The sequence below is a fragment of the Lissotriton helveticus genome, chromosome 5_1, assembly GCF_964261635.1.
Source record: "Lissotriton helveticus chromosome 5_1, aLisHel1.1, whole genome shotgun sequence".
Lineage (NCBI taxonomy): Eukaryota > Metazoa > Chordata > Amphibia > Caudata > Salamandridae > Lissotriton > Lissotriton helveticus.
In genome coordinates, this window is record NC_136065.1 from 1,963,011,893 (window position 1) to 1,963,036,341 (window position 24,449).

At 47.2% G+C, this 24,449-nt stretch overlaps 1 protein-coding gene across 2 annotated transcripts in view; it reads right to left on the bottom strand.

Annotated features, from left to right (window-relative positions):
* CACNB1 (calcium voltage-gated channel auxiliary subunit beta 1) overlaps window positions 1-24,449 on the bottom strand; it is a 627,177-nt gene that overhangs the window by 158,216 nt on the left and 444,512 nt on the right. For both annotated transcript variants that reach the window (XM_078645637.1, XM_078645638.1), the window contains exons 8-9: window positions 23,647-23,727; window positions 16,136-16,194 (exon numbers count right to left, since the gene is read on the bottom strand). In XM_078645637.1, the coding sequence (XP_078501763.1) occupies window positions 16,136-16,194; window positions 23,647-23,727 (140 nt within the window). The remainder of the gene's footprint in view (window positions 1-16,135; window positions 16,195-23,646; window positions 23,728-24,449) is intronic.

Consider the following 24,449-nt stretch of genomic DNA (forward strand, 5'->3'; position numbering starts at 1 on the left):
CGATGCAAGTGATGGTGCACCTGATGTCTATCGATTTGTGATTGATTTACGCCACATTAATAAGGTGGTTGAGCCCCAATATCCGGTGGTCTCTGACATTACCACGAATTTGACAATGATCCCTCCCACAGCCAAATATTTCTCTGTTCTAGATTTAAAAAATGCTTTTTTTAGTATTCCTGTACACCCTGATAGCCGTTACCTTTTCGGATTCTCATTGGCTGGCCGAAGCTTCAGATTTTGTAGAATTCCTCAAGGCTATACCGAGAGCCCCAGCATTTATAGTCAGGCTTTGAAGGCTCAATTGGATGATTTGGAACTCCCCAAGGGCAATGTTTTATTGCAATATGTAGATGATATTCTCATAGCATCTGACACCGAAGAGGGGTGTCGAGATGCCACAGTCAAATTGTTGCACCATTTGGCTCGCAAGGGACACAAAGTGTCCCTTCCTAAATTCCAATACTGTCGACAGGAGGTTACCTACTTAGGTCATCTCCTATCGAAGGAGGTTGACACCGGAGCGCATCAAGGCGATAACTAACATGGCTGTACCTAACACGCAGCGAGAGGTGCGCGCATTTCTGGGCATAACATCGTATTGTCGCCAGTGGATACCTAATTATGCCTTACTAACCAAACTCCTTCTGTATCTGACTACTAAGGAGTTGCGCGAACCCCTACCCTGGACTCCAGCATGTCAAGAAGCTTTTGAGTCACTAAAAACTGCTTTGTGTTCTGCACCTGTTTTGGGAACTCCTGATTACCAGAAGCCTTTTGTGCTTTATGTACATGAGGCGGAAGGTTGCGCGTTGTCTGTTCTAACTCAATGTTTTGGAGGGAAACAGAGACCGTGTGCTTATTTTTCTGCTATGCTTGACAATGTGGCGAGAGCGTTGCCGAGCTGCCTAAGGGCTACAGCGGCTGCTGCGGTCTCAATTAGACAATCGGCGGGGCTCGTGCTAGGTTCGGATCTCACAGCATTTAACTAGTGCTCGTCTTACTGGTTATGAGATGACATTATTTGCACCCCATGTTACGATTAAAAGATGTGCCACTCTGAACCCGGCCACGTTGCTACCCATCCCTTCAGATGAAAAGGACGATGAAGTCCATGATTGTTTGTTTCGGACAGAGGAGGAGACAAAGGGAAGGATAGATTTAACGGACACCCCCCTCGATGATCCCGACGGGGAGCTGTATGTTGATGGTTCCTGTTTTAAACTTGCGGATGGTACCTCAACTGCAGCATACGCAGTCACAACATTGAAAACAGTGGTGGAGACTTCTAGGGTCCCGTACCACTCGGCCCAAGCTGCAGAAATAATAGCATTGATGCGAGTGTGTGAATTGAGTGAAGGACTGGACGTGAATATTTATACTGACAGCCAATACGCCTTCGGCGTGGCTCAGCTATGGGCGACTGTGGGCAGAAAGGTTTTTTTTGACATCACACGGACAAAGGATTCAGAATGGTCCATTGATATTAAGACTATTGACAGCATTGACGCTCCCCAGACTGGCTGTGATCAAATGTAGTGCACACAAAGCGGTGGTGGATGATGTAGGACGGGGAAATGCATTTGCAGATCAGAGAGCTAAGGAGACGGCTAGGACAAAACTCCCACGAATGTTTGTGGCAGGACCAGCTAGGTGGGTACCGGACGTTAACATGTTCGCGAATACTGTACAAAGTGTGCGGAACATACAAGAGAAAGCGACTGAGGATGAGTTAAGGACATGGAAGGATGGTGGGGGACGGTTGGACTCGGATGAGTGTTGGACGGATGTGTCAGACAAAAGACGGTGGTTACTCCCGGATGCATATGTCCTCCCAGTGGTGACAATGGCTCATGGGCCAGCTCATATTAGTGTGAAGGGAATATGTAAATTACTAGACCCAGTGTGGAGTAACAAGAACATTTCTAAGGTGGCAACCCATTTAGTGCAGCAGTGCATGGTTTGTTTAAGACATAATCCTGGAAAGGGAACACGTGTTCCGGTTGGCAATTTTTCTCCTCCTTCTTTCCCTTTTGAAGTGATCCAAATGGATTATATCGAAATGGAGAGGGTCAACAACCTTAAGTATGTCCTGGTGGTGGTATGCTCCTTTAGTAGGTGGGTGGAGGCTTTCCCAACTAAAGATTGTACGGCTATCTCAACAGCTAAGATGTTGATAAAGGAGTATTTTTCCCGTTATGGCTTGCCCCGGGTGATCTGGAGTGATAACGGCACATCTTTTAATGCTGAATTAATGAAACAGATATGTAAGGGACTGCAGATATCACAAAAGTTTCATGCAGTACAACACCCCCAGGCTGCGGGTTTGGTAGAGAGGTTCAACGGGACCTTAAAGTTAAAAATGGCCAAGATAGAAGAGAGTACAGGGTTACGTTGGCCAGATGCACTCCCCCTGGCTTTGCTTTCCACTAGAGTGACAGTCAATTCCAAGACAGGTGTCTCACCCCACGAGGTCATTTTTGGCCGTCTGGCCAACGTGTGGGGTGTCCCTAGACCTAAATGTTTCTCGGAAATAGAATATCCTTTGTTGATAGATTACCTGTATGCTTTGACTAAAGATCTCCGTTCTGTTCATCAGCAGGTAGCAGACACCCTGAAGCCGCTGCCGGAGGGGCCAGGCCACACCATACAACCCGGGGATTGGGTTGTCGTGAAGAAGTACCAACGGAAGTCCTGCTTGGAACCTAGGTGGTCGGAGCCGAGGCAAGTGCTCCTCACCACCCGCACAACACTTCGGATCCAGGGCCGCAAAGCATGGACGCATGCGTCCCATGTGAAGTGCGTCCCACTGCCGCTGCCATATGACGAATTGGTGAGAAACGGCGTCGCTGATCACGAATGTGAAGTGGTTGCTCGGTATATACCCTTCTCGGATGCTTTGTTGAGGGGTGAGGAGCCGGATCAAAGAGGCCAGCTCTGATTGCAAGTGGTGAGGCCTCTCCTGATCACAGTGAGCAAACATCAGCGGATAAGTCCCCTGCCATTGAGCCCCCCATTCTGTTCACAGATCCAGAGGTGCGAGGGAGCACTCGTTATAATCTGCGGCCCAGAAAGGAGCAGAAGGAGAACTGAGCACTGGAAGAAGGGCTGAGATAGGGATTAGATGAGAACAGTGCTGAAGAATAGTTAAGTGTTAGGGATGGACTGCTGGTAAGAGCCCTGGTGCACTGTCGAGACATTGTCAAATGGGACACTAGGATTGCGCCTGGGCCCAGATTCAGTGCTCCTGAGTTGCAAAAGCTGTGCGACTCCGTCGTGGGATTACGGAACGAACAATAGTAGCCTGCCTGTGAGGCTTTAACGGACACAGGGAGAAGATCCCTTTTGAGGGTGAAGAACCCCTCTGGCCGGCTTCGGAGTGACTGTGACTGTTTGAATACCTTTTTAGTTTAGTTTTGGACTTTTATTTAGGGAATATGTACCCCTTTGGCCGTCCCATTCCTGAGGAGGAGCAGCCTTTTGCAGCTCCTCGTAGACCAGAACCCGATTCTCCATGGCTCGCTCTGTCACGAAAAGGAAAAATTGTGGTCATTGTGATATTCATCATTGTATTTCTAATAATTCTTGGAATATTGTTTTTCCTAGATGAAGCCTATCCTGTTCATAAGTTTATCCCTACCCCTTCTGCCCTTCCCGAGCATAATATGGTTACTGTTGATTATGGTGAACAATGTTTGCGAAAAGGCTACCGTGATAATGTTTTTATCAAGACTCTACATCATGCCCATGCCGTGTATAATTTGACAGATTGTTGGGTTTGTGGGTTGCTCCCTTCTGCTGCATATAAAAAGGATAGATTGCTGGTACTTCCTTTAACACCTGTGAATAGTTGTGTGGGTTGGTACACCTTAAATGGCATGGTGAAATTCTTTCAACAACCTGATTTTCTGGACCCTCAATTGCCTAGCAAAGGATAGACTTTGACGATGCGAGTACGTCCTATGCCCACCTCTTCCCTTGGACGGTTGTTTACTGACGGACGTTTTGATCAGACATTTCTGGAAACATGCTCGAGGAAAGTAGGACGATTTGTGACCCCTAACGACACTGACAAAGTGAGGGAGAGTTTTCTACAGTTGAACTCTTCTCTAGCTTATAGACACCCTCCTTCGACAAATAGTAGTGGTCATTCTTTGGTACCCCTGGCAGTTGTTGGGCCCTCACCATTTTTCTGTATCCTAGGGAGGGGTCCTATAAAGGTTGGGAACAGCTCCTGCAATGTGACTGCTTCAATTTGTCTACCCCTTAGTCCTTCTTTAGTCACTCCCCTGAATATTTACTTTGTTTGTGGGGACAATGGATACCTGTGGTTGCCCGAGGGTTGGGGTGGAGTCTCCTATCTGGCTTATTTGCTTCCTCCTGTCTATGTAGCACCCTCAGACTATCATAAGACCCATTGTCGGTTTGCTATAATGCCTGGACAGCGTGAAAGGAGGGCACTCCAAGTTGAGGATGTAGATCAGACTGATACTTCTTTGCAGCAATGGACGGATTTTTCTAAGGGTTTACTGCCGTTCTGGGGTCCCATATTTAATAGTAGGGCTATTAGGAGACTGTCAAGGGTGATGGATCTCATCTTGACCCGTTTTGCCATCGGATCCACCACCGGCTCCGACGGATTCGGAATCGACGTCGGGATCGAATCCGCAGGTTCAGAGGGATGTGTTCTAGGCCGACCCGGAGCAGGCGAAGCCGGAACCGGCGTCGACGGCTTCGGTGGAGCCGGAAAATGCCACAGCGGCGTCGGAGCCGGCATGTAAGGCATAAACGGGGCCGGAGGGTAGGAGTGAGGGACTCCTAAGTTAAAAGCCAAAGGACCCATGGGACCCGAAGGTGCACCAGAGGGGTACCACGACCTCGAAAAGACTCCATACATCGCGTTGAGAAACGCAGAAGGGTCCTGGCCTGGGGCAGGAAATGGTGGATGAAAACCTTCAGGCCTGTCCCGAGGAGCGTTCGGATTCGGCTCACCTAAGGGCTCAGAGCCCTCATCCTCACGAGGCTCCTCCTCATCTCGGACCGGGGACGGCGCCGGAGATGGATTCGGAGCCGGATTCGTAGTCGGAGACGGAGCCGGAGACGGCGCCCGTGACTCAGAAGGGGAGGCCTCACCTTCAGGTTCTGGATCCGAGACCTCAATGGTCACCACCTTCGAACGAACCTTCGGTGACCTCGACCTCGATCCCGACTCCTTACCAGAACGACGTCGGGACTCTTGTCTCCTCTTCTTATGTTTCCTCTTTTTTGAAACATGATCCGAAGCCGACTTCGAAGACGACCTTCCTCGAGATCCAGACCTCGACCTCGATCTCGACTTCGACGATTTCCCCTTTCCAGCTTTCATCTTAGCCACCAGGAGCTTCGCCTCTCTCTCCCTCAGGGCCTTCGGGTTCATCTTCTTACACGAAGAGCAGTCCTCCACATCATGGTCCGAGCTCAAGCACCAGATGCAGTCGCTGTGTGGGTCGGTAATGGACATCATTTTTCCGCATTCTCTGCAGGGCTTGAAGCCGGTCTTTTTTTAAGACATTGTCGAAGAGACAGGATACAGAGACGCAGAAAATGTTAATAATATAGACACAAAGTATCCGTTGGCTACAGAGATTCCCGATAACCGTTAGCGTCGACGACGCGGAAAAAAGGGAACTGATGTCATCACGCCGGCGTGGGCCTATTATAGGCGTCGGTGACGTCAGCGGAGTCGCGAGCGAGGTCGTGTCTCTATGACGTCAGGAGTCCACGTCGGCGCGAGGCTACGAAAAAAAAAAAAAAAAAGAATTTCCGAATGTTGCTGACGCAGGGGGTATTCACAAGGTGAGGAATCCACACGGCAGATGTATCTATCAGAATAGGATGGTGCTTGACGTCATCCTTGCTGATAGGGGTGGAGCTTGTCGCGTCATCGGGACGTCTTGCTATGAGTAGATTCCTGACTCGGCCCCGACTGTTAACTTAGCGGTACAGAAACTCCATAGATTGGCAACTGAACTACATCAGGACACTGGTACTTGGTCACTACAGACATGGTTGTGGGATGTTTTCTCCTCTTGGGGCTGGAAGATTTTGATGGGTGTTGTAGGAGTTGTTGGTATATTGCTGACATGATGCCTATGTGTTTATTGCCTTCCCCCTTGTTGCTCGATGTGTGCCAGTAATTTGCGAGCTCCCAAAAGACCAACACGCCAGTATGCTGTTTCTAATGATATAGAGCTCCATGATGTTCACTGGTTAATACTCATTGATGATGATATTTTTGATTGATATGTTGCCTCGCCCTTAGTCTGCTGTGTAAAGACCCTACCTTTTGGCTAATAAAGGCTGCGCCCATGTTAGCCACATAATGCTAAAAGGAGGGTCTGATAGGTTTCATTTTCCGATGCCCCGCCCACTTACACTTACGCTTATGAGTTAGCATAATGTGTCTAACTAAAGATATATTCATTTATGCATTTACGTTTATAGCCTCCACTTCGTTATTCATTTATGCGTGTGATATTATTCAGTTCTCTTAGCTTAGCTTGTGTGCCACCATTTTGGAGTGCTTCTCTCTGCGTGCGAGTCGCACTTGCTCACCCCCTCCCGTAGGAATAGCAAAGACCTTGAACGCAGCAGTTTTCATTTCTTGGCTAACTGTGATCGAAACTAATAGCAAAACTTCTAATCAGTGTTGTTCTCATGCGCTGGAGATGCTGAGGCCCGGCTCCGCGGCCTTGGACAAAGATAACCAAATGTTGCTATTGCAGGTGCAGATGCCTCTTGTGTGAGGCCATTGTTCACCCTCTCCGGGGTCCAGTACTTTTCCAGGATGGGCGTGTTTTACTCCACTGTACCATGTTATAATGTATTGCTGTGATGAGATGAGTCAGTCCTCTCGGCGCACTCTTAGGGGTGAGGTCGGACAGGGCCCTCTCATATGGGAGTTTGTGGCCTAATAAAATTACTTTGTTTATTCTTCTACACTGTCCGGCTGACTTATTATTTGGTACTTATAGGTGAGTGCGGTAAGTCACTCGGGTGGATTTGAGCCACGCTTATCAATCCAATTCATCTTTAAGTCATTGCAGGGTAGGTTGCTCCAAGTCATCAGTGCCCTGCACTGACGTCATCTTCGGCGCTGATGGATTGGGTGCTGATCTGGGCGTCAGATCTGTCTTCAAGGTCGATGGTTAAGGCAGAAAGGATGATTTCGAATCTGAAACTGCTTTGGGTGCTGATTGTGGCTTTAATGCAGAGGCTGACTTCAGTGTTGAAAGGATTTTCAGCCTATGCTGCGCCTTCGGGCTTGACCCCATGGACGGGGTTGGTGGGGGCTTCAAGGATTTCAATCGGTAATGACCTGTGCCTGAAGCCAGTGGGCCCCAGAGGGCTGAGTCTTTGAGGAGGACTCAATGTCCACAAGGGCAGTGCTCTACCTCGACTCAAGGCTTTCTAGGATGTCTAATATGTGGTTTAACTTCAGCCAAACTCATGCTCCACGTTGAGGTCTTCACTCGAGGTCCAGAGGGTGTAGTGTCACTGGGAGCCTGGAGGTCTTTATGCTTGGAGTCAGAGCTGGAGGAGAAGATGGCCTCTGGGCTAGGTGATGTTTGGTGGAGAAGAAGGCCCGAGGGGCTGTCCTCGTCGCCTTCCTTGATGTCAAGGGAAGGCTGTTCCCAGAAGATGTTTTGGCTGTCGTCTGGAGACTGCCTCTGCATTTTAAAGGTGTGCCCACCGTCTCTCCCACCAATATAGAAGAGTCATCTTCGAAAGGAACATCAGGAAGGCCTTGCATGTGGTGCTGTTATGGTTAGGAGACAGGAAAAATTAAACACCTAGTAGCGATCAGTCCAGGTGAACTGCGCGTGACACTGAGAACAGTTTTGAAATAGTCTTTTTATCACTCTTTGTCATAAAGGACGTCGAACATTATCGATGACAAGGAACATGAGCCCTGGTGAGGCATGAAGCCCCACAGTGCAGGGAATCAATGCCTATCAGCCTCCAGAAAATAATGGTTGGAGGAAAGGCAACAAAGGTCATTTTACAAATGTCAAAGTTGATAAATAGACCGGTTGGGCCAGAACCAAAGCATGGAAATGTGTTGAACTCGGAGGCCTGGCAGTGCACATCTGAATCCGATGGTGGGCCAAAACAATCTAACATGGAGTCTGTGCCGATGTGCATTGCTAGCTAAGGGAGGAATCACTCCGTACCTCATGATTCTAAAGACTTCTAAGAAAAACAACTTGCAAATGTCTGAGCCCAATACTAGATGGTAGGAGTATGCAGAGCATGTGTACCCTTTTTGCACTGGACTCGCACTGCAGCGAGGGGGAGAAGTCCAAGGCTTCTCAAGGATGTACTTTGGGGGTGCTTGAGCTCAGAGCTCAACATTCAACCAACAGACACAATAACAATTCTCCAACACAGCCCTGATCTTTTGGTTGAAAGACAGTTCTATAATCCACTGGAAATTTAAATACTACACAGCTTTATTAGGGTTCTCAGTTACAAGCTTGTAATCTTATTTGCAATTTTCAATACGTTGCTACACTATGGTCAGTACCCTCTCCCTGCTATCGGAGTTTCTTATACTAATCCCTGGTGTTTCGCATGGGCATAGGACTTATTTAAACACTGGTGCAGTTCACTCTGAAGTGCCCCATTGTCTAAATGCACAAATCAGTTCAAAAACCTTTCACCTATTTTACTTCACCCGTCTCTCATCCCACTCCGTTAGGCCCTGCTTCACAGTAGGTACAGGTGTAGTGGTATGGGTGGCACACTGTGTTCCTGCTCCTACGGCTGCTTCATCTCTCCCCCAAATACCTCATTCAGGATTTTGCCTCACAGTGGAATCAGCACAGCAGGCTCACAATATGACACACATCATTGGCAGTAGCAGGCCGGGTGCAGACAGGGACTTCGATACTGCAGGGGAGGTCTCTGGACTAATTAATGCTTCCAGTTTGGTGCCGATGAGGGATCTCTGACATCAGCAGCACCAAGTTCTCTGACACATTACAGGATGCTGAACCACAGAAAGAGGGTTGACTCTTCAAAGTCTTGGTACAGTTCATAGCAGGAACTGCTTGGGGAGATTTGAGAAGTTCACATCGCAGATTGGTTCTGCTCCCTTTTGGTGGTCAGCTTCTTCCGGTTGTTCCTCACGTCATGAACATGCTGGATGTCTCCCATTCGACAATCTGTACTCCTGAAGGGTCGGGAACTCTCCTTCCATCTATCAGGCACAAAGGCTATAAACAGATCATCAAATCCTCCAGTGAAAATGCAGGCTTCAGGTGATGCTCCTTCCACCTCTAGTAGACTGTTTTTTATGCAGACAATAGCCTGGTCACACAGCAAATATTCAAGTATTTTATGGAGCACTTCCATCCTTGGTCAAGAAGAAATTGATCCTGAAACAAAATGTTCTGGTTTGCATTCCACTTTTGTACTAATTTTCCAGAAAGGTTGTGGATCCACTATCTAAAGTTTCAAAACCACTTCAAGTGTGGATAGTAATACAGTAGTGTTAGGGGAGCCTCTCCTGGGAGGAGGGTTGGTTGCATGTGAATCTATGAAAGATACCAATACTGGATAACTGCAGTTACAGGTAAGTTGCTTATTTCTTATCCAGTATTGGGGTATCTTTCATAGATTCACATGCTTGAATCAGAATAGCAAGCAGTAATGTAAAATAAGTAAGCAACCTAAGTTGATGGCGGGTAGAGCCAATAGTATTTCAAAATATATTCATAAAAGGAGTATCTTGTGAAAGTGCTGGTGTAAAAATAAATGTATATATAGGCATTGACATGTGAAATAAACAACTCTATTATCAGCTTAATCAAGAATACCGGCTTTTATAACCAATAAAGAAATGCAGATGAATACTGACAAATGAAAAGAAATCCTCTAATAAAGAGGTCCACCTTACTGGGGTAGTACTGCCTGTACCACGGCTGCATCAGCAAGCTGTGTCAACTCCAGGCAGTAGTGCTGCGTGAATGAATGTGTTGTTTTTCATGTCACAGCTTTGCAGAATTTATCCAGTGGCATCCCAGCGAACATGGCAGACGAAGTAGTGACCGCTCTTGGTGAGTGCACTTTCACTGTCCTTGACAAAGGTTTGCCTGCCTTATTGATGCAAAACTGAATTGTGGCTGCTATCCATCTTGCGATGGTAGCTTTAGAGATCGCAGTGCCCTGGCGACCTTGTCCGGCTACTAACAATTGATCTGTCTTGCGGACAGACTTACTCTTTTTGCAGGTAGAATGTAAGACACCTATTGATTTCTAGTGTTCGTTCCGCAGGTGTAGAATGATCCGGGAAGGAAGTCCTGAGAATTACAGGTTTGTTTAAGTGGAACTGCGAAGGACCCTTAGGGATAAATTTGGGATTTGTCCTGAGAATAACCATTTCATCTGTAAAACGAAGGAAAGGATGTTTTATGGTGAAAGCTTGTTTTTCGTTAATCCTTCTCGTTGATGTTAGGGTGAGCAAGCAACTTTCCACGTCAGGTATTTGATGTCAGCCCTATGGATGGGCTAATAGGGTTGCTTCATCAATTGTGAGAGGACTACATTTTAATGCCACTCAAGGGGGTGGAGCTTGAACAGGTGGATTAGTATGAAACAGTCCTTTCATGAATTGCTGCACAACACTGGTAGAGCAGAGAGATAAACGTTTCGGGGAGCACCTATATCTAGATATAGCTGCGAGATGAACCTTAATTGAAGAGTATACCAGCTCAGATTTTGCCAAAGACAATAAATACGGTATGATTTGCATTGGAGCAGAGAAATACGGATGTACCTTGCTTTGCAGACACCAAAGGAAGAACCGCTTCCATTTCAGTCTGTACGTCTTGTTGTTGCTATCCGCACGAGATCTGGCGATAATGTCATTGCACTCTTGCGCAATAGTCAAATCCTTAAATTCGAAGAATTCAGGAGCCACATATGCAAAGAAAGAGATGCTTGCTCCGGATGACACATCTGACCTTGGTTCCTGGTCAACAGAGTTGGTGTCTGCAGCAGACAGGTGGGCTGGACTTCCGAGAGGAGGAGAAGCTCTGTGTACCAGTGCTGTCTGGGCCATCTGGGGGCTATCAGAAGAAGGCAGAAGTGCTCCATTTTCATTTTCGTAAGGACCTTGGGTAACAGTGGAATGGGAGGAAAGGTGCAAGCATATAATCCAGACCAACACATTGAAAAGGTATTTCCCCGAGAGTTTGGGAGAGGGAATCTGCTTGCGAAGAACCGGCATTTGGAATTGGTGTGGGTCGCAAACAGGTCCAGTGCTGGTTCCCCCAAATGTGAAAAAATCCTGTCCAATTGGTCTTGTTCGAGCTCCCACTCATGGCAGTTGTCTTAGGTCCTGCTGAGGGTGTCTGCCAGAGTATTCCGAAGCCCTGGAACATGTTCCGTATTAGGGATATCCCGTGAAATGAGAGCCAGCTCCAGAACTGCTGGCCGTCCTGAGAGAGAGTGAGAGATTTGGGTCCTCCTTGTTTGTTGACATAAAACTTGCTTTTGGTGTTGTCCGTACAGAAACTTTTATCAGAGGGAGGAAAGACTGCAGGGAGAGAAAATGGCCTTCAACTCCAGCCTGTTGATGTGCAGCTGATGCCGGGACGAGGACCATTTTCCCTGAATCTGAAGGTCTTGAAGATGACCCCTCCAACCTTCCATTGAAGCATCAGTGGTGACTATGTATTTTGGGATCAAAGGAAGAAAATAGAGGCCATGAGAGAGGTGTGATTTTAAAGTCCACCATTCGAACGCTCTCGCATGCGTTGAGTGATAGTTATGTCGTCGAAGGATCCCGTAGTTTGAATACATTGACATTGGAGTTCCACTTGCAAAGGCCTCATGTGAAGACGAGCTATTGCACTAGGTCGATTGCTGAGGAGAGCGTGCCAAGTAGAGATTTGTATGTCCTCACAGAAGTGCACTCTTTTTGATAGTCTGAGAGCCAAGGTTTGCAGCCATTCCTGCCTTTCTTGAGAAAGGAAAGCTTTGTTCTGAATGGTGTAAAAGTCGGCCCCTAGGAATGTCATTGTCTGATTTGGAAAAACTGATGATTTTCGCTGGTTTATAGAAAGGCCTAATTTGCGGAACAGATCTATGTAATAATCTCTTGTAGCTGCAGCCGCTAGACGAGCCAATGGAGCTTTCAGGAGCCAATCGTCCAAATATGGAAATACTTGGTTACCCTGGTTCCGCAAGGCGGCTGCCACTGGGGCCAGAAACTTGGTGAAAATCCGTGAAGCAGACTTGAGGCCGAAAGGCAGGACTCGGAATTGATAGTGGGTACCTGCCACTGTGAATTGGAGGAACTTTAAGTGTTTGGGGTGTATGGGCACATGGAAATAAGCATCCTCTTAATCCAGCAATGTCATGTAGAGCCCGCTGTTGAGGCGTCGAAGGATGTCAGAGAGTGTAATCATTCTGAAGGTCTGATTTTTGAGGAATTTGTTCAACCGTCTGAGGTCTTAGGTCTCCACTCTCCCGATTTCTTGCGTATCAGGAAGAAGTGGGAGTAAAATCCTTTTCTTCTTTGTGCTACTGGAAACCTCTCTATTGCCCCTTTCAGTAACATAATCTTCGCTTCCTGTTTGAGTAAATGAAGATGAGGGGGTGCGATTTCTTGGGTGGAGTGTTTGGTGGGCGATGGATGAATTCTATAGAGTGTGGCCATATGAGATCCAAGACCCATCTGTTCATTGTAACATTGTGCCATTGATGGATATGACTGGAAACATTTGCACCTGTTGGGTGGGGCTGGGGGGGAGTAGTAGCTGGTACCCTGATGTGGTCACTGCTTGCGACACGAGTCGCATGCTTGTGATGTTGGTTTCCTGCATGAGCCTTGCCTGGAGAAACCATCTGTTGTAGGCTGTCTATAGGATTGCTGCTGGTAACCCTGGCGATATTGCGGCTGAAAGGATTGATAGTTTTGGGTGCGCTGAAAAATAACTCTATAGCCTGAAAATCCACGTCCTAGTGCACCCCGAAAGGGCACTTTACGATACTGTAGGGTACCTAATGCTTTGGCTGGGTCTGTATCTGTTTTGATGGCTAGTAGAGCTTTGTCTATATGTTTTTCAAATAGACTGTCTCCATCTTACGCCATGTCTAGTATCTTAGATTGCACTTCTGGACGGAAGGGTGTTGCCATAAGCCATCCTTGGCATCTTAAACAGCCGCACCAGCTAGTTGTCGAAAACCTGTTGTGGGTATGTCCATGGCACAGTCTATAATTTTGGCCGATGTGCGCTCTCCCTCATCCAGGACCTTATGAAATTCCTGTATATTTTGCTCCAGTATAATCTCCAGCTTGGCTCCGATATTGGACCACATTTGCTGATCGTAGTGCCCCAGAATAGCTAGTGCATTAGCAACCCTGACAGAGACTGCGGACATGGACGAGAATCTCTTCCAAATGGAATCCAAACAGCAGCCTTCCTTGCCCGGTGGAGACGTGATGGAGGTGGACGGATTTTTTGATCTTCTCTGAGCCGCTTGGGAAATCACAGAGTCTGGTTTGGGATGACCCGTAAGGCATGCGAGGGACTCCTCCGGTGCCTTGTATTTTTTATCTACTCTTGGCAGTACCAGCACTACAGTGGTCAGTGATTTCCATACTTTAAGTCCTTCCTGCCAGATAGGGTCTATAATAGGTATAGATCTTACCGATTTCCTTGATTATTCTTTAAAGTCAAAAAGGAAACAATCTGATTGCTGAGCTATTGTGGGCAGATGAAATATGGACGTAGCCCTGTTCATCAGATTAGGAAAACCTCCAATGTCCTCTGGAGGTGAGTCAGAAAGACGACAAAGAGGAGGGGATGGTGTAGGTAAAATATAGTTGTCCCATTCATCAGTGGGTGGAGGAGGATCAGGAATTTCTCCCTCTTCAGGCTCTTCTTTAGAAGAGGATGGATCTTCTCTAGGAGGAACAGGGATGATAGGAAGAGGCGTCATCCTAGGAGTAGCAGGGGAGGCAGTATTGGTGTATGGGTGGTGCTGATGGAGGCGGCAGCATAGTAATGTGTTCCTCTTGAGGCGGGAACCTATTTCTGTAGTCCGTGAGCATGGCCTGTAAGATTTGTATTAAAGAAGAAGGTAATTGAGCAGGTTCTTGCCTTGGTGGGTCAACATAATATCTAAAATGCTGATATTGTGTAGGAGGAACTGGATAGTGTTGGTAGTACTGCTCCTTGTCATAACAATCCTCATCCTCCTCCTGACACTAGACATTAAGCTTAGAAAGACTATGAGCAGTCCCAAAGGGATCATCGTCATCCGTTTCTTCTGTGTCTAGATGGTGACTTCGGGAGTAAAAGTGAAATCTTGCCTAGCGATTGGAATCCAGGACGCAGCGATGTTCTGGATAATCTGGATGGTGTGGACTGCAGTTGCAGTGACTTCGGCGAAGGGAGCAGCGTTGATGGGTCTATCGACAATGGGACCGTCGGCATACCTGATTTTCTTGTCGACGGCAAAATCGTCGGCGATGTCATTGTCGAAGCCATCAGCGGTGGAGCCTTCGTTGATGATGAAGCCTTCGTCGACAGTGGAGCCGTCGTTGATGGTGACGTCGGCGCTGCCAACGATGGCAACCTCGGCGCTGAGGTCTTCGTCTGCGGTAAGGATAATATCGACAGTATCAGGGCGTCGATGCTCGTGGTCAATGTCGTATGCGCCATCGACGATCTTGACGACGAGAGTAGTTGTCATCGGCGTTGCTGTAGAAACAGGCGTCCATGGTGAAACTGACACCATCAGGGATCTGTGGCTGGATTTATACCTGGAAGGTCCTGAAGATTCCAATTTTGCCTTAGAAGTCCCAGAATGATGTTGCAATACTAGCTCTGAGGAGACTTTAGGTTCTTTCTCCTTTTCTCAAGCTTCTTTGGTCAGATGAGAGGTTTTAGGGTGTTTCTTGACCGCCTCAGGCTGACCCTCAGGTGACCTGGGCCTTTTATGGGATTTAGAGGAAGTGTCGCTCTCCTCATCAGAAGACGCTCCTTGTGTCTTCTTCAGCCACAACAAAAGTCTGCCCTCTCTATCTCTAAGAGTCTTAGATGAAAAGGTGCGGCAGATTTTACATTGTTTTGCCTCATGATGAGGATAGAGGCAATAGATGCAATCCTTGTGGGCATCATCAATATGAACCCTTTTCTTCCCACATGATTTAAAAGGGAGAAATAGTCCTTTCCTATCAGACATTGTCCAGTAAGAAAAATTAGACTTATCTGAGAGAAATGTTGAAGAACTGAGCAGAGCTCAGGGAGACTCCTTTACATACGACGTGAGGTGAAAATCTGAGGGATTCAGCCTCTCTTGCGAAGGTTCTAGAGGGTGCTAGTTACCGATTGGTTGTATTTAAGTTGGCCCTTTTTTAGAAAAGGAAGTAGATAGGCTATGGTCGTTTTTAGAAAAGGAGGTCGATAGGCTATTAAATGTATGGTTGCCTCCATGATAGCCTATGGAAGTTCTTTATTACTGCTTTATTTATATTACCGTGGGACTCCCACTTCGACAACGGGGAATGATTCAAGCATGTGAATCTATGAAAGATACCCCAATACTGGATAATAATGATGAAATAATCGGCCAATGGATAAGCCAGCTCTTTTCTAGCTGAAAAATCTCTGCGCTTGAAGGACACAACAGTATCCATTTCTATCCAATTCTTGAGTCTGGTAGTTTTCCCGGACTATTTGGGATAGAAACAGCAATTATAACATTAAAAAGTCCCCACGGCTCTCCATCTTTTTATGCTTAAATGGGCATATTTTGTATGAGCACTCAGTGCATGTAGCATACCTTTTGCTAGTCAGAGTCACACGAAGCATGGTGCAAGTTAACTTTGGGGAAAGGGCTAGGGGTGCATTAATAAGTGAGGAATGCAATAGTATAAGCCCCGGGAGGGAAGGAATTACCAATGGATGGATTATTTTCAGAGAGGAGCTGGTCAAAGAGTGTATTGTCTGCTTTTCACATAACTGTACGAAACACGCATAGGAGGGCTCACTCTACCTCCCCCCAGACATGCATTTTAATTGTATCACTATTCAATCACTGTAACCCCACCGCCCTATTGCTTCTCAATGCTGCTTACCTGCCATCAAATCTGTGTTTCAGGAAATCAAAGAGGGCTTTCTGCATCATGTCTGTGACCTGCAGCGTGAAAAAGGAATATACAAGAATATTCAGGGATAGCAACTAGAGGAAATAGGTTACTTACAGAGCAAAAAGAACACATGCCTGGACTACAATCCTAAAGTAAGAAATGCGTTACTTACCTGTAACTGCAGTTATCCAGTATTGGTATCTTTCATAGATTCACATGCCTGAATCATTCCCCGTCGTCGGGGTGGGAGTCCCCGGTACATTGAAGAGTAATGTCATAAAGACATATACATAGTAATAGGCCAGAGGCCTCTCATTAGTAACATATCCATGTCCTTTTGTAAAAAGGACCAAACTTTGGCCAAGAGCCAATCAGATATCACCACCCTCTAGAACCTTCCTGGAAGGAGCCCTAGTCCCTCAGATTTTCGTAAGCACAGTGCTAGGTAGTACCTACTGAGAGAACCAAGGTGAGCCCTTCCAGGGGAGGTGAGTGGGTTGCATGTGAATCTATGAAAGATACCAATACTGGATAACTGCAGTTACAGGTAAGTAACGCATTTCTTATCCAGTATTAGGGGTATCTTTCATAGATTCACATGCCTGAATCAGAGTAGCAAGCAAGCCTCAGCACATTTCGTTTGGTACAACATGTAAAATCACTCGATATTAGAATACCAATTGTGAAATATAACAAGTACCAAAATACCATATAAAAGAGAAATGTGCGAATAGACAGTAGGATGTAGGGATGAAAGAGAGAAGGCTCACCTCTAGTGAAATAGATGACGGAGCACAGCTTGTCCTACTGCTGCATCTTTCATAACTTCTGAATCCAAGCAGTAGTGCCTGGTGAACGTATGTGATGTCTTCCGTGTCGCCGCTCTGCATATGTCGATAATGGACACTCCCGCAAAGAGCGCCATTGAAGTGGAGACAGCTCTGGTTGAATGAGCTCGAACTTTAGAATGCAGAGGATGACCTGCATGTTGATACCAAAAGGTAATGGCTGCAGAGATCCAACGAGAAATGCTCTGCTTAGTTAAAGGAAGACCCTTTCTGGGCCTGCGGAAGGCAACAAAAAGCTGGTTGGATTTCCGAAACTGTTCTGTTCGGTGGATGCAGAACTTTAAACAAAGTTTGAGGTCTAAAGAGTGGAGAGACCTCTCTCCTGCGGAAAGTGGATTTGGGAAGAAAGTCCGCAAGACAATAGGTTCATTCAGGTGGAAAGTTGACGGAACCTTCGGGATGAATTTAGGGTTGGTCCGTAGAATAACTCTGTCCTGTTTGAACTGCAGGAAAGAATCCTGAATAGAGAAGGCTTGCAGCTCACTTACACGCCTTGCTGATGTTAGCGCTAGTAAGAGAGCGGTTTTCCAAGACAGATATTTGATGTCAGCTCTGTGTATTGGCTCAAAGGGATGCTTCATCAGTTGAGCAAGCACAATGTTCAGCTGCCAGGTGAGTGGTAAAGCTCTCACCGGAGGGAATGTCCTGAACAGGCCTTTTAGAAATTGTTTAACCAGCCTATTGGACCAGAGGGAAGTACCAGATGACGAACGCCTGAACCGAGATATGGCCGCTAGGTGGACTTTAATAGAGGCATGGGCCAATCCAGAGTGTGCCAAATGGAGCAGGTAAGGTAGAATTTGTGCAGGTGTTGAAGAAAACGGGTGTATTTTGTTTGCCTTACACCATACACAGAACCTTTTCCACTTTAGAGAATACGTCTTGTTGGTACTGTCGGCCCGAGCCCGGGCTAAGACTGCCCTGCATTCTTGAGGAATGTCTAGGTTCTGAAACTCTCTGAACTCAGGAGCCAAGCCGACAATCTGAGAGATGCTGGATCCGGATGCTAGAATTGTCCCTGGTTCATTGTGAGGAGATTCGGGCAAGACTTGAATAGAATCGGCGGTTCCAGCGACAGGAGATGAAGCTCTGTGAACCAGTGCTGGCGCGGCCATGCTGGGGCTATCAAGATCAGGGTGCAACGCTCTGCCTTCAGTTTACGGAGGACCCTTGGAATTAAGGGAAACGGAGGAAATGCGTATGCAAAGACGTTGCATCCCCTAGCGATCCCTTTTAGGGATGCCAGCTTGTGTAATATTGCCATTTTGCGTTGTGCTGTGTTGCAAACAGATCCAGGCGAGGCCTGCCCCATCAAGCGAATACAGAGCTGACAAGTTGTTGATCCAGCTCCCACTCGTGGCACACCGAGAGTTGTCTGCTTAGAGAGTCCGCCAGGACATTGTCCGTCCCTGGGACATACTCTGCCCGAAGGGAAATGTGGTGTTGAAGTAGCCATTTCCAAATTAGTTGAGATTCTTGAGACAACGTCAAAGAGCGAGTTCCCCCTTGTTTGCTTAGATAGTGTATTGTGGTGGTGTTGTCTGTTCTCACAAGCACTGGGGAATCTTTGATCCTGGGCAGGAATGCTTTTAATGCCAGGTAGACTGCCCTTAACTCAAGGAGGTTTATGTGCAGTTGCTTCTCTGCAAGGGACCACTGCCCGTTGATTTGAAGGTCCTGAAGGAACGCACCCCATCCTTCCAAAGACGCATCTGTAGTTATCACATGTGGCGAAATTGGAAGTATGAACGAAAGACCCTGCCTCAGATTCTGTGGGTGAAGCCACCAGTTCAAAGCATGGACAATGGTAGGAGTTATCCGGATTATGTCGTCGAAAGAATCCCTGGATTGAATCCACTGAGCGGATAGCGCCTCCTGAAGTGGACGCATATGAAGGCGGCAATGTGGAATCAACAGGATGTTTGAGGACATCATTCCTAACAGGGATTTGTATAGGCGCACCGTGATGGACTTTTTGGATTGAATCCGGGCGGCCAAGGTCCTCAATTTTAATTGACGTTCCCGTGAAGGGAAAGCCTTTCTCTGAACAGTATCTAGGACAGCTCCTAGGAAAGTGAGACACTGGGACGGCTGAAGGATGGATTTCTCTTCGTTGAGAGTAAGCCCCAGATTGTTGAAGAACTGAAGACAGGCGTTGGAGGACTTGGTCACACCTGCCAAAGTAGGTGCCTTGACGAGCCAGTCGTCTAAGTACGGGAAGACCTGGTGATGTTGGCGGAGGTACGCTGCTACTGGAGAGAGACATTTGGTAAAAATGCGTGGCGCTGACTTCAGGCCGAAAGGCAATACCCGAAACTGGTAGTGCTTGCCCGCCACCGTGAACCTGAGGAATTGTTTGTGGTTCCTGTGGATTGGTATATGAAAATATGCGTCTTGAATGTCTAAAGACACCATGAAGTCGTTCGCATTTAGGAGTTGCAGCACCTCCTGGATGGACACCATACGGAAAGACTGTTTTTTGAGGTATTGGTTAATGTCTCTTAAGTCCAATATAGGTCTCCATTTTTTCTCCTTCTCTCGAATTAGGAAGAATCGGGAGTAGAATCCCTTGCCCTTCTGATTCCAGGGGACTCTTTCTATCGCTCCTTCTTTGAGCATGAGGGAGAGTTCCAATTGCAGCAGATGCAGATTTTTGTGCAGCATTGGTACTGGCAGGTTTTGAGGAGGAGTTTCCACGAACTCCAGAGAGTGACCGAATTGAACAAGTTGGAGGACCCATCGATCTGTTGTAATTTGTTGCCAATTGTGAAGGAAGGATGAAATTCTCCCGCCAACTTTGCAAGGTGGAGAGGAAATGGAGACCTGTGGCTGAGAGAAGTCATTGCCTTCTGGCTGTGTCCTTCTTCCCTCCTTGTCTGCGAAAGGAAGACTTGTTGTAGGACGACTGGTTTTGCTGCTGTCTTTGCTAGTACTGGGGTTTGTATTGCTGATTTGAGCCGTACGTGGATTTGTACCCCTGATAGGCGCCTCTAGAGGACTGACCTCTTCCTCTGGAGCCCCGAAAGGAAGGATTTTTATATTGGAGAGTACCTAGAGCCTTTGCGGTATCAGTATCTTTTTTGATACCCTGGAGCATCTCATTGATGTGTTGCCCAAAAAGAAGTTGACCGTCATACGGCATGTCCAATACTTTGGTCTGAACTTCAGGCCGGAAAGATGTTGCTTTAAGCCAACCTTGGCGCCTCAGGACTGCAGCTCCTGCCAGCTGACGGAACCCCGTGGATGCGATATCCATCGCCACATCAATCATCTCCGAAGCGGAACGCTCGCCTTAAAGGAGAATCTTTTTCGCCTCCTCTTTCTGCTCTTCTGGAAGCGAATCCAAATATGGAGCGATATCTGCCCACATTTGACGGTTGTAGCGTCCCAACAGTGCCAAAGAGTTTGCTGCACGCACCGTTAGAGCTGACATGGACGAAAACCTCTTCCCTATGTTGTCTAGTTTTCGACCTTCCTTGTCTGGCGGCGCAGTCAATGCAGCGGATGGATTTTTTTTCTTGCGCTGCACTGCCTGGGTAATGACGGAGTCCGGCTTCGGATGGCCAGTAAGGCAAGCTGGAGCTGTGTCAGGAGCTTTATATTTTTTGTCCAGTCTGAGCAGCACTGGAGCCAGGATGAAGGGTTTTGCATTATTTTCTCCCCTTGTTCCCAGATGTAATCAATGATGGGAATGGACTGTACAGCCTTTTGGAACGGTTCCTTAAAATCATAATTCCCAGATGTAATCAATGATGGGAATGGACCGTACAGCCTTTTGGAACGGTTCCTTAAAAATCATAAAGGAAGCAATCCTGTTGTGTTGCCATTACCTTGAATTTGAATCGCAACGCTGCTCTCTCTAGGATGTTGTGGAATCCCCCAATGTCTTCCGGGGGTGAATCCGCTGGTGCCTGTACAGGGGATGCTGGACCTGGAATCACATAGTCGTCCCATTCGTCTTGTGTGTCCTGGAGCTCCCGTTGTTGCTCCTCTTCTTCGTCTTCCTCATCAGAGGATGGCGAAGGACGCGAAGGAGCCGGATCTTGTTGACGGACTAAAGGAGTAGGCCGAGGCCTAGGTGGCGGTGTCACAGCTGGTGGTGCCACAACTGGCGGTGTCACAACTGGCGGAGGCGGAGCAGTGAACGGAAACCTCTGCTTGTAGTCCGCAATCAGAAACTGCAGATCTGTCACTATGGATGCTGGGAGACACACCATAGGCTGTAGAGGAGGCGGAGGAGGTTGGAATTCCTCCTGGTACTCCACATCATCCTGTCCTTGTTTCTCATAATCCGAGCTTTCATGAAGTTTTACGTGTAGTTCTGAGGGGCTTGTCGGAACATAGAGCTCTCATCAGAGTCCTCATTATCTAGAAGATGAGCAGGGGGGGAATGGCTGGACCATGCTCCAGCGTGAGAGTACGCGTGGTCATCCTGAAGTGCGTATAAGTACACTTCAAGGGAGGCGACTCCACCGTCGTCGAACCCGTCGACGGAGTGGTTGTCGACGGGGGAACGTCGATAATCGACCCAGGTTCCATCGTCGACGGTGTCTTCTTTGATGACGACGACGTCGTAAACGGCAGCGTCGTCGACGATGGTTGCTTCGTCGAAGACTTCGTCGACACTAGTGTCGCCGTCGACGGCGACACCAGCGTTGACGAGGCCTGGTCGACGCTTGTGTCGACAACGATGATTTCGTCGACGATTAACCTGTCGTCGCCGATGGAGTCTTTATCGCCGATGACGATTTCGTCGACGACGATGAGGTTTTCGTCGACGGCGCTTTCGTCGACGATGACGATTTTGACTTCGTCGACGATGAGGCACTTGTCGACGGTGGCGTCGTCCACGACTTTTTTATAACAATCAGAGATGGAACAGTCCTACCCGTCAACGACGAGGATGTAGTAGTCGTCGACGTTGATGTTAAAGATTGGCGCCATCGACGTGGAAATAGTGGCTGTCGACGTTGTCACAGGCAGAGCTGAAGACGTCACCAAAGGTTTCTTGAAGGCAGGGTCTTGTTGAGAAACCTTCACAGCAATGGCCTTAGAACGAACCTCTGAAGACTTGGGCGTCTTCTTTTGAGGTGGCTGCAAAGATGGTCCTGGGGATGACGTTCTAGGCCTTTTGGGAGAAGAGTGTATACTCCTAATGGAACACTCACTCTCACCTGAAGAGACTGCTTGATCCCTGTCCTTGAGTCTCTGAAGCCATATCAGCAGGCGGCCCTCTCTATCCTTGAGAGTTTTGGCTGAAAAAGTGCAGCAGACTTTACAATCCTTTGCTGAATGGTTAGGGTAGAGACAGTAAAGGCAGTCCTCATGCCTGCCATCCACATGAAGCTTCTTTTTGCCACAAGAGGCACAAGGTCTGAAAAGCCCCTTTTTTGGAGTATCAGCCATGGCTAAATTGAAAAATTCCTCACAGAAAGATAATTCTGAGACAAATATGTGGGAAAAATCCAGAAATACAAAGAAGCTGAGCAGAGCTCAGAGGAGACTCCCTGAGCATGACTGCGGTAGAAAATCTGAGGGACTAGGGCTCCTTACAGGAAGGTTCAAGAGGGTGGTGATATCTGATTGGCTCTTGGCCAAAGTTTGGTCCTTTTTACAAAAGGACATGGATATGTTACTAATGAGAGGCCTCTGGCCTATTACTATGTATATGTCTTTATGACATTACTCTTTTATGTACCGGGGACTCCCACCCCGACGACGGGGAATGATTCAGGCATGTGAATCTATGAAAGATACCCCTAATACTGGATGAGCTAGTCACCTGTTTGTTTAAGCTGTGCTTTTCCAGTAGAGAGTAGTGGAACTGTGTCCTTCCTCTCCATATGAGCCTGGACTGGATATCAATGCTGCCTACTCTAAAGGGGTCTTACCAATGCCTCTCAAAACAGGATTAAAAGTGATGCATCTCCCACCTCTTGCGGAAAATCTGGGGAACGGACCAACTGAGAGGAGAAGCAGAGACATAAACATTAAGAAAAATATGAGCTGTTTCTATTTAGCAGCCTCATGGACACTGTATGATCTAGTGCTCTTTAACGAAATCACAGTCCATCTGGAGAGGTTCTGTGCGGGGGCAGAAGAAAGGAAGTTGAAGGAAGAGAAGCACACTCACAGTTAGAGATTGAATAAGAGATATTAGTTGAGTTGATATCAAAGACAAATGAATATTCTGTGAATGGGTCCTGTACTTACTCCATACTAGCCCCTCACAAAGATGGAATAGTGTGGGGAGCCTGTACCCTGAACTCTCTTCAGTTGATTTTAGAGGGAGTTTACCAATCACCTCACCTCAAAGCCCTTCATGAGGCCCTCATGGTGGAAAGAGACGCCAAGGCAGGATGAATACGTGAGATTTTGTATAGCCCACCACTGAATGTCCTACGCTGATATGAAGATTCCTGGGCCTGTTAGTTCTCGCTCAGTCCTTTGGTGAGGACTCATGGTAAAGGCAGTTGTTTTTTGATGAGGGGAAGTACAGAAGTCCAGACGTCATCTTCTTAAGTCAATGCCTTTCAGAGAATGCCACATGGCAGTGTTAGGAGGAGGAAGATAGAGTTGGGCGCTCACCTTACCGCATGTGCTCGGAGTGATAAACACGAAGTGGCTATGACACTCAAACTAGCTCCTTACCTCGTAGCCTTTGAGCGAGGGTCCCACAAGGATGATGGGTCTCATAGATGGCACTACATCGTATGGTGGCACGTGCTCCATCTGCAAGAAAGAAATATCAGATATGCAGTGGTATCTACATTCTGCCATGGGTTTGTCTAAAAAATAAGGAATCACCACAGAAACCCAAGGCAATGATATGAACAATAGAGACGTGAGATGGTAACCATGCAGGAGATATGTTAAAAACTGCAGCAAACAATATGCATAAAGGAGGGTACATTCCGGGACTAGTACACCATGCAGTGCATGCATCAGGAAGTATGTAACACTATCTATGTTCTTCAAACTCATGCTTTAGCTTGAAACACATCATAAACACTAGATAGTGCAACATGTGACAATGAAAGCAAGTGCCACAGCACAATCTAAATAGACAGAATACACAAAGCACACAATACAAAGTACAGTACAATGCACATACACAATTGTTGTCCACAACAATCTTGGGTCTCAGGTCTTATGGACCTACTTCTCCCTATTACATTATTTAAAGTTCTTGAAAGGTTATTGTAGACCTCCACCAATGGGTGTTCTGTGCAAGAACCTCCTTTGATACAGTGGTCTCCCATGCACAGATTTCACTGCAATCTGGACTCTCACCATAAATATGTCCAAGCAGTCCCACCTTCCGCTATACCCAGGTCAAACTTTCAGCAACAAAGCAGAAAGCTACAGCGATCCAGAGATAACCGCTGTTTGTCCATTAACATTAAAGTGAGGTGTTTTCTTGAAGTTGGTATTTCTTTCTGACTATTTCACCG